The sequence below is a fragment of the Bombus affinis genome, chromosome 8 (genome assembly GCF_024516045.1).
Source record: "Bombus affinis isolate iyBomAffi1 chromosome 8, iyBomAffi1.2, whole genome shotgun sequence".
Lineage (NCBI taxonomy): Eukaryota > Metazoa > Arthropoda > Insecta > Hymenoptera > Apidae > Bombus > Bombus affinis.
The window spans coordinates 11,564,090-11,573,309 of NC_066351.1; the positions used below are offsets into that span (position 1 = coordinate 11,564,090).

General features: G+C 29.8%; 2 protein-coding genes across 3 annotated transcripts; both read right to left on the bottom strand.

Moving 5' to 3' along the window:
• Positions 1-25: 25 nt before the first annotated feature.
• Positions 26-3,281, bottom strand: LOC126919166 (elongation factor G, mitochondrial). The gene is made up of 9 exons (XM_050727925.1): positions 3,067-3,281; positions 2,821-2,979; positions 2,257-2,755; positions 1,893-2,151; positions 1,645-1,816; positions 1,287-1,577; positions 986-1,189; positions 610-921; positions 26-538 (listed from the first exon to the last, which is right to left on the bottom strand). Exons 1-9 carry the CDS (start codon positions 3,136-3,138, stop codon positions 269-271), a joined length of 2,238 nt encoding a protein of 745 aa, XP_050583882.1. The 5' UTR covers positions 3,139-3,281; the 3' UTR covers positions 26-268.
• A 208-nt stretch (positions 3,282-3,489) lies between these two features.
• LOC126919160 (bone morphogenetic protein receptor type-2) lies at positions 3,490-8,796 on the bottom strand. Of its 2 annotated transcripts, none has more exons than XM_050727910.1 (11): positions 8,612-8,796; positions 7,778-8,071; positions 7,585-7,687; positions 7,312-7,509; positions 6,999-7,235; positions 6,765-6,920; positions 6,499-6,681; positions 6,258-6,427; positions 5,784-6,180; positions 5,481-5,648; positions 3,490-5,398 (listed from the first exon to the last, which is right to left on the bottom strand). In XM_050727910.1, the coding sequence occupies exons 2-11, from the start codon at positions 7,955-7,957 to the stop codon at positions 4,371-4,373; spliced, it is 2,820 nt and encodes a 939-aa protein (XP_050583867.1). In that variant the 5' UTR covers positions 7,958-8,071; positions 8,612-8,796; the 3' UTR covers positions 3,490-4,370. The 2 variants fall into 2 exon arrangements, with proteins under 2 accessions (XP_050583867.1, XP_050583866.1); XM_050727909.1 differs by having other exon boundaries at positions 5,481-5,702; positions 8,612-8,795.
• Positions 8,797-9,220: the final 424 nt, after the last annotated feature.

Below are 9,220 nucleotides of genomic sequence, written 5' to 3' on the forward strand. Positions count from 1 at the left end.
CTACTGTTGAAAAAAACAGGCAAAATGAAACAAGTGTTCAGGTATATTTTGATATTTTCTAATAAAATCATCTTAATTCTAAAATTTTTCAAGATTGTTTAAGCATAATTCCTTACATTCCAATTAAATGTACATAACATCTGTCCAGACTTACATCTATAATATCTTACATTCGTTCATTTTGTTATATATACGTCAATGTATGTTATATGTCTTATATAGACAATTGAAAATGATTTCTAATGTAATGAAATTAGACTAATTGTGACTAATTTTGTTTTTGTCGCGTCTCCGGAATTAAATTATTTGCCATTTGATATTCTCTTATTAATTGTTCTTCCACTTCTGGTAGACAAGGTGTGTATCTTGTATATTCCATGGTAAACTCTCCTTTTCCTTGAGTATTAGATCGTAATTCCCCAATATATCCAAACATATCATTTAGTGGAACTTCTGCTTTTAATATAGACCATCCCTCATTGTTGTCCGTATTAATCAGGATACCATGCCGTTTAATTATTTGTGTCATAACCATTCCCTTCAAACATAACAAAGTTTAAGTTAACATAAAATATAATTTATTATACCGTAACAAAGGTGTATTTTTACCTGATATTCTACAGGAACGGTTATTTCCACCGACATAATTGGTTCTAAAACTTGCCATGATCCGTTTAAATATGAATCTTTCATTGCACCTTGCGCAGCAAGGAAAAATGCAAACTCGGAAGAATCCACGCAATGATGCATACCATCTATTAGCCGAAACTTAACACCCGCTACTTTATGACCTGTGAGAAATCCCTTTTCACACATAGTTCTAAATCCTCTTTCTACACCCGGAATAAATTGTTTTGGAACATTTGTCCCAATCGTTTCATCATAAAATAAAAGTTCGGTATTTTTTTCTGGCGGTAGTGGCTAGAAAAATATTATTACAATGCAAATTATCGTATAATATGATTCAGATAAATGAAATTATTACCTCTAATACACCAATTACTCGAGCGTATTGACCAGCTCCTCCTGATTGCTTTTTATGAAGATAATCGAATTCGAAGGGAGCACGTAATGTTTCACGAAATGAAACTTTTGGTTTTCCAAGTATAACAGGACAGTTAAATTCACGTTCGAGTCTTTGAGAATAGATTTCTAGATGTAACTCGCCCATTCCAGAAACCAAAGATTCCTAAGACACAGTGTACATTTTAGATTCCCTGAATTCTTTTGTAGCAGAATTCTTATGTCTATTTTGTAAATGTATAGCGTAATTTTTAATATTTTACCTTGTTGTCTGGATCATAGTGATACCTTAAAGTAGGATCTTCTTTTGTGAAGCGTGAGATGCCTTTTGCAAAATTCTCTCTATCTTTTGGATCTTTTACTTGAACAGACATAGATACCACAGGCTCAGGTATATAAATAGATTCCATTGACAATTGCAGATCAGGATTATTAACAAATGTATCACCTGACGCACAATCTACTCCGAATAAAGCAAAAATGTCACCTGCATAAACTGTGGTCACATCTTCCATCTGATTTGAGTGAAGTCTTACTAACCTTTGAATTCGAACCTAAAAAATAGTATATTTATACAAAAGTTTCACAATTTAAATACTGTCATACTACAAATGAACGAACTTTTTTTTTTGTTCTTGTATTATATAAAGTATCTCCTCTTTTTACCATTCCTTGGTAACAGCGAAAATAAGTTAATTGACCAAATTTACCAGCTTCCAATTTAAATGCTAATCCAATAAAAGGATGCTTGTCATTCCTTTCTGAATTCAATAGAATTTGACTAGTCTCCTTTCTAAGTGACAAATTAATTGTTTTATACCAAAAGAAAGCATTTTAAAAAGCGAAAAATAAAATGTGAGAAAATTTACTCATGCTTAAATGCATAGTTTTCCACTTCTCCAGGATTTGGTAAATAGTCCACAACTGCATCTAGTAATGGTTGAACACCTCTATTTTTTAAAGCAGTCCCAACCATTACTGGCACAAAAGTTCTTTGTATACAACTTCTTCTGATAGCATCTGTTATGTCTTTTTCAAGTATTTGCATTTCATTTAAATACATTTCTCCAAGTTTTTCATCAACATTGCTTAAGTGTTCAATCAACTCTTGTCTTTTATCTTGTACCTCTGTAAATATGAAATATATGTTTAGTTGATTTAATTAGAATAAATAATGTTCTTATCTGCATTAAAATATCAGTAAATGGGAAACCTATGTTTATATAAATATACCTGTTCTCATGTCTGATGGAATTTCATCTTCTCTTATAACTTCACCAAAGTTTCCTTCAAAGTATAAAGCTTTTTGATGAATTAAATCTACTACTCCTGTATTTTTGCTTTCTAAACCAATAGGTAATTGCAGAAATGCAGCATTGAGATTTAATTTTCCTCTTAATTGTTCCAATGTTCTTTTATGATTAGCACCTAATCTGTCCAATTTATTAATAAATGCTACACGAGGTACATTATACCTTCTCATTTGACGATCTACAGTTATAGTTTGCGATTGAACACCACCTACAGCACATAATACTAATATAGCTCCATCTAAAACACGTAAAGCTCGTTCTACTTCCACTGTAAAATCCACATGACCAGGGGTATCGATAATATTAATATTATGATCTTTCCATAAAGTATAAGTTGCAGCAGATTGAATTGTAATTCCCCTCTGTTTCTCTAATTCCATACTGTCCATTGTTGCTCCAACATTGTCTCTACCTCTCACCTATTATAAATATTTTATGCACTTAGATAGGAAAAAGGTCAAGATTAAAATCATTTGTAATTTACCTCATGCATTTTAGCTATTCTTCCAGTATAAAATAGTATACGTTCAGTTAAGGTGGTTTTTCCAGAATCAATGTGTGCTGATATACCAATATTTCGAATTTTTTCCAAGGATTTATGTTCTGCATGTTTTGCAAATGAGGACAAATACTGCAAACTATTCTACTTAATAGAAAATAAAAGTGATTAATTATATAAATAATTTTGAAATGTTGTCTAACCTATTTTATATAAGATTGGACTTGTTACCTTTAAAATATGAGAACGAGAACGCAATGATTTTAAATTCATGTCATACCTTAGAACTGTTATAATAGACATGATAACTAGTTACTTTTCACACATTAATAAATAAGAATAGTTTAGAATATGCGAAAAGTAGTAATAAATGTTTGCTGGAAAGTTAAATACTTAACATCCGAATATAGCCGGACATAACCGAACAAGTTTGAGAGAACCATGTTTTTATCACTTATTAAAATCACTATAAGCATATAATGTGAAATTAAATAAGAAATAAATCTAGGGAAAATCTTTTTTATTATCTTTCGTAAAATTATATATTCCATCTTTTTTTCACATTGCCATTAGAGTATGATTTATCTTAATATAAATAGTGCACACACACTATAAACATATGATTGTAATTTTATTAAAATAAAACATAACAAGCTTGTTTAATTCATATATTAAAATGTTTATATGCTACAAATATTTACATTGAGCTTACGGAAAATACGAATTTTGTGCTTAGACAATTGTAATTTCCATTTGAATGTAAAGTACATTTTTACATTGCTTTTATTTTATGCAATTATATGCTGTAATGCACACTTTTATGTATTAACCATAATCTTCCTTTCGTGAAAAACATAAAGGTGTTTAAAGAAAAAAACACGTTGTGCATTAGAATTTATAACTTTTTTTTCTAATCCTGAGAAATATGTCATTCAACTTTAATGATTATATAGATAAGATCTAAATTTAGAAAAAGAGTTCTATATTAAGAACAATTGTCTTATATTATATATCTTGATAAACAATTGACACCGATTTTCTTGGAATAATTGTGTATAATTCATAAAAACTATAAACATTTAAGATAGCCATGTGCTGACAATGGGGATTATAATGTACACTCACTATGTGTATCAAAATACATTCCTAATGAACTTTTTGCTGCTACTTTGAATGTATGGAACATTAATATTAACATTGATATAAGATTTATGAATAGATATTTGTTATGCAAGAAAAAGATCCTTTAAGCACAAAATATACTTATAAGGATTAAGTAATTAATGTAAATTATTCAATAGCTCCTTTAATGTCTTAATATTATTCGAGTATATTTTGTTGTCTTTTTTTTATTTGTTTTTCCTTCGTTTCTTTAATATTTGAATTTTCATAATGTATTTCCATTAAGAGTATAAAATTTGACTTATCATTACGTATATTTTTCTGTACATACACATATTGAAGCTGAAGTTATAATACAGCCCTGTTTATGCTTATTTCTAAAATCTTTACAAATATGTTAGTACTATATTAGATTAAAAGCAAGTAACATTTTTGGTACTAAATTTAGTCGACGAATGTTTGTCATCGCTGTCGCCAAGATCCATGCCAAATGGTACTGAATTCCAAATAGCTTTATCACTTCGGTCGTCTTCCTCGCTTAAAATATTGCACATCATACGGTCATCATAAAGAGAAAATCTAGCACTTGATTGTCCACGACCACGTATTTTTCTTACAGAAGGCGGCAAATCTCCCGGCGTTTTTATTCTCATATGCGGATCCTTTAATACGTTTACATTAGACCCCACGTTAAAAACTTCGTTGAATTTATCAATGCTTTCTTGTCTACTGATATTTTCACTTTTTTTATTTCTTAGATTTACGAGGGGCAAGGTAGATGGTCGGGTATTTGTATTATCATTATCAAATTTCTGTTTACCGATTTGTATAGCATTCTTATCATTCTTATCTAGCGTAGGGCTAAAAGTAGGTGTTTTTGTAATAATACCATTTACATATTTCCCTGCTGGAGATATCGTTACATTAGTCTCTACAGTTTTGATCTGTACGTTCTGTTTTGATAATAAGTTAGATTTAGAATCCTCTCGATCTATTTGATACTTATTATATGGATACATCTTTTTATTAACAAGTAGTTTCTTAAAATTTGACCATCCAAACAATTTTTTTCTGGGGCTATCTTGTGGACAAACTTCGTGTACGTTTGTCTGTTTTCTTTTACCATATGATGATGCACCATCATCCGAAATAACATTTTGAACATATGGTATAGGTGTAGCTGGTCTTAGCTGGGTCAATTGCGTCGTGTGTTGACTCAAATAATCATGGGAAACAAGTCCTTGTGCTTCTGATACAATTCTGTACTGATCATTACACGCATGTTTCATAGATTTATCAACGAGCACGTTACCATTGCACCCTAAATCTTCAAGTGAATCTGACTGTAACATTAAATTTCGTTCCATACAAGGGTTTCGCCCTTGATAAGGTTGAAGTGTTTGAGTATGATTATATATTGCTACTTCATTTGAATTTTTAACTAAAATATAATAAAATGCCGTATATAATATCGAATTTAATAAATTCTTAAATCTACAGTGCAATAGTAATAAAATACTTACAGCTATGCTCATGGACAATGCTTTCAGAAGGCGATAATGTTACCAAATTTTCAACAATGCCACCTTCGTTACTCGAACTGTCTTGTACTGCGTGCGATGCAAGTTGAGTGACGTGAACATTATCATGATACGAAGATTCGCTATAAAGGCTGTTTGTGGTTGAAGGCACTAGAGTACAATGAGAGTTTACCATTGGACTTCCATCGGTGAAATGCATTGTTACTGAAGATTTACCAATCATTTTTTTCTTATTTTATTTTTGTACATATGTATATATGTATATTATAACATAACAAAATTTACCTCGATGAGATTGTAATTCCGAAAGACGCTCTTCTATACATAAAGCAGTTAATCGAGCTTCTGCGTCTGCATCCCAACAATCTTCCATTGTTTCCTTAATTAAACGTACTCCGGGCCTGTCCACTAAATTACCCTCCAATAAAGGTCTTGCTTTATTACGAGAAACTAGAACTTGCATTTGTTCAAATGTTGGATGAAGACCAATTTCTTTCTCATATGGTTGTCTATAAGGAGGTATTTCTGATCCTAATATGTAAATATCTGAGCACCTTGAAACTAATTCCCATAAGACTAAGCCCATTGCATAAACATCTATTTGTTTTAAAGAGCTTTCACAATCTCTTAAATTTACAGCCCCTTCTAATATTTCTGGTGCCATATATCTCAAAGTACCGACCTAATTTACAAATTAGAGGCGTAATTATATATTATTTAAATTGTTTTATATTTTTTATGCTTAAGTTATCGGCTTACATCGTTGATTGATTTTATCTCGGCATGTTGTGCTTCTCCATTCGAATAATATTTAGAACCAGAAATTTGAACTGCTAATCCTAAATCGCATATACAACAAGTACCATCGGCTTTGATCAATATATTTCTCGAATTAATGTCTCTGTGTGCAATGCACGGCTTAAATTTATCTGTAAATTTCATTAATTTTTTAAGAATATTCTTCAGTATATTCTAAAACATCCTGTTTCTTTTGACTTACCACTTTTATGTATATCAGTGTGTAAGTAAGCAAGTCCTTTCACCATAGAAAGACCCATTTTGCAAAATGTGGCCCAATCAATTGTATGCGTTCTTAAAAAATCTGTTAAAGTACCACCTGGTGCAAAGCTAAGTACTAAAAGATATTCAACACTACCTTCCATACTGATTCTTTCATCAACACCTAAATAAAGATTACATATAGTTTTCAATGTTATGTTTAAATAAGTAATACAATATCATTCAAGAATAAAAGAGAATATCAACCATAATAACTTAGAAGAGATGGGTGTTCCATAAAGGGAAGACAATAAGTATCTCTCTCATTTTGGAAATAATTACGATAATGGGAAGGAAATATTTTTACAGCGACATCTTGATCTCCCATGCTGCCTTGCCATACCGATCCATAGCGTCCTTGTCCTGAAATTATACATTGTATAACAGACAAAAATATTTATTTTTATCGTAAATTAATCGTTTAATTAACAAAGAACATACCTACAATTGTTGTAAGTTTCAAATGATCTACTGTATAAGTACCAGTTCTTAGTGCCGTGCTATCCATAAACTGATCTGTATAGGAAAGTGGTTTTCCTAATCTTGCTATCATATTACTATGATATACACGATATACCATTATAGCTACAATATATATTACTAATAATATGCATAGTAGAACACTTGTTATAATAACAATCCATTTCCCAGAATCTGATTGTTCCAAATATTCAGTTGCTACAAGATTTTGTAAAAGACATTATAATGAAACTATAAATTAATATAGAACATTCTTTGTATCATTGAAATTTACTTGGTTGATTATCTTCTGCAGGAATAGAACTATGTGCATTATTTTCAGAGTAAAAGATATTAGTACTATTGATATTAAGATTACAATAATCTCCATGACAGCAACAAAATTTTGTATTATTCAATGCTTTAGTAGAACGTTGAAGGGCAATGCATTCTGTTGTTTCACATTTTTGTTCACCAGACTGTTTCCAACAACCTAAATTGTTAAATATAAAAAGATATAATAATCATACATTGTACATTATTGAATGAAAAAATACTTCATCCATACCTTGAGATAAAATGATAATTTTGGTTCCATTTGCAGTCTTTTCTTCTTGCCACAATGCATGGCAAAAATTAGTACACTTTTCAAAATTAATATTATCATCCTTCTATAAAAGTTTTAACTCATTTTATTTATTAATCAAATTATTTATAAGAATAATAATACAATATAAAATCCAATATATTTCAGAACTTACTCCAGTATGAATTACATTACTGTCATTGAGTAAATCTTCAGGTACACTGGGTGTATTTTGTTTTAAGAGAAAATTTTCATTATTTTTTTTTCTGCTGGCACATATTCTAATGGCACTGATGGGTACTGAGTTTATCCCATATAACAGCACGATCAATGTAATTGATACAATGGCTTTCATTGTGCCTTAGCAGGCCTCTTGAACTTGAACACTTCAAAGGAAGCGTTGCTTCTCAAGAACTGACATCTTTGATTACAACATCATATATTGCTGCCATGTGCATAATGTATTCATCTGTTTGTTATATACGATGCAAATATATTTATTGTAATAGACATATTATGAGAATTTTGTACATATAAAGTAGAAAATATAAAGAGTTATTTTAATAAAAAAGAATTACTGGATTTATTAAAAAATTGCTTCAATATTTCAAAACTATATAATTTATATACATGCTAATAAGTAGGAGAAAAGAGATGCATATATGAAATATTAATATACTACATATTTCTATTCTGTAGGAAAAAGAAATTTATTAGTAGAGTAAATATTAGTGATTGCTACAAATTATCCATGTGTGTACTAGGTCTTTATATAAAAAATAATTACAGCGGTAAGAAAGTACAATAGGAAAAAGAAATAATCGCGAAAATATAGTTCTATGTAATTATACAAGAAATGTTAAAATTTTCGCACAATTGCATATGCTGTGCATGTAGATCTGTACAAAAAGAATCGTAATACATGCTGTAAAAAAAATGAAGAATTACAAAATGAAAAAGAAAAATTTCGCAGAATGCATTACAAGCAAATTAAAAGAAATATACTTACATTTTAAGGAATAGATTTTTTAAGTATTTTAGTTGAGAATTTTGAAAAAATATATTTGATACCAACAAAAACATTGCACATATCCGCGAAGTAGTATTAAATTTTTTTTACGATGAATCTTGAATCAACATTAATACATTTGACAGACAACCAGTATCCATTAAATTGTATTTCATTTATGTGTTCGCAAAGGCAACGTAAAACATCAGATCTGTACTGTAGACTATAGGTAATATGTGACTGACACTTACTATTTGCACTGATGATATTATATGTCACGTAAAATCTTTGTCTAAATTGATTTATGAAACTGCATTTAAAATTTTTTCTTTATTGATGTTAGATATAAAAAATATTTCTTCGTTTAGAAATTCAGTAATCAATAAATATAGAACACCTCACAAGGAATATGGAAAAAGACATTTTTGTAATCTTCTTATGTATAAAATCAATTATCTTTCTTCATATGCTAAATGATTTAAAAAAACAATATAATGAATTTTTAAGGGAGAAATAATTTATTGGTGTTCCATCGATACTGTCGAGGGCAACCAATGAGAGATTCAACTTTACTTTAGGAGTTTTCAATCTACATTGTCCAGCTTCGTT

Bases quoted from the DNA above. Each gene is read 5' to 3' on its own strand.
- LOC126919166 (XM_050727925.1), bottom strand. From the start codon at position 3,138: ATGTCTATTATAACAGTTCTAAGGTATGACATGAATTTAAAATCATTG. The intron at 2,152-2,256 runs GTATATTTATAT...TCATATTTACAG, and splicing joins TCCATCAGACATGAGAACAG to AGGTACAAGATAAAAGACAA. The intron at 1,190-1,286 runs GTAAAATATTAA...ACTGTGTCTTAG, and splicing joins ACTATGATCCAGACAACAAG to GAATCTTTGGTTTCTGGAAT.
- LOC126919160 (XM_050727909.1), bottom strand. From the start codon at position 7,957: ATGAAAGCCATTGTATCAATTACATTGATCGTGCTGTTATATGGGATA. The intron at 7,510-7,584 runs GTATGGATGAAG...TTAACAATTTAG, and splicing joins AATTATCATTTTATCTCAAG to GTTGTTGGAAACAGTCTGGT. The intron at 6,921-6,998 runs GTATGTTCTTTG...GTATAATTTCAG, and splicing joins GAAACTTACAACAATTGTAG to GACAAGGACGCTATGGATCG.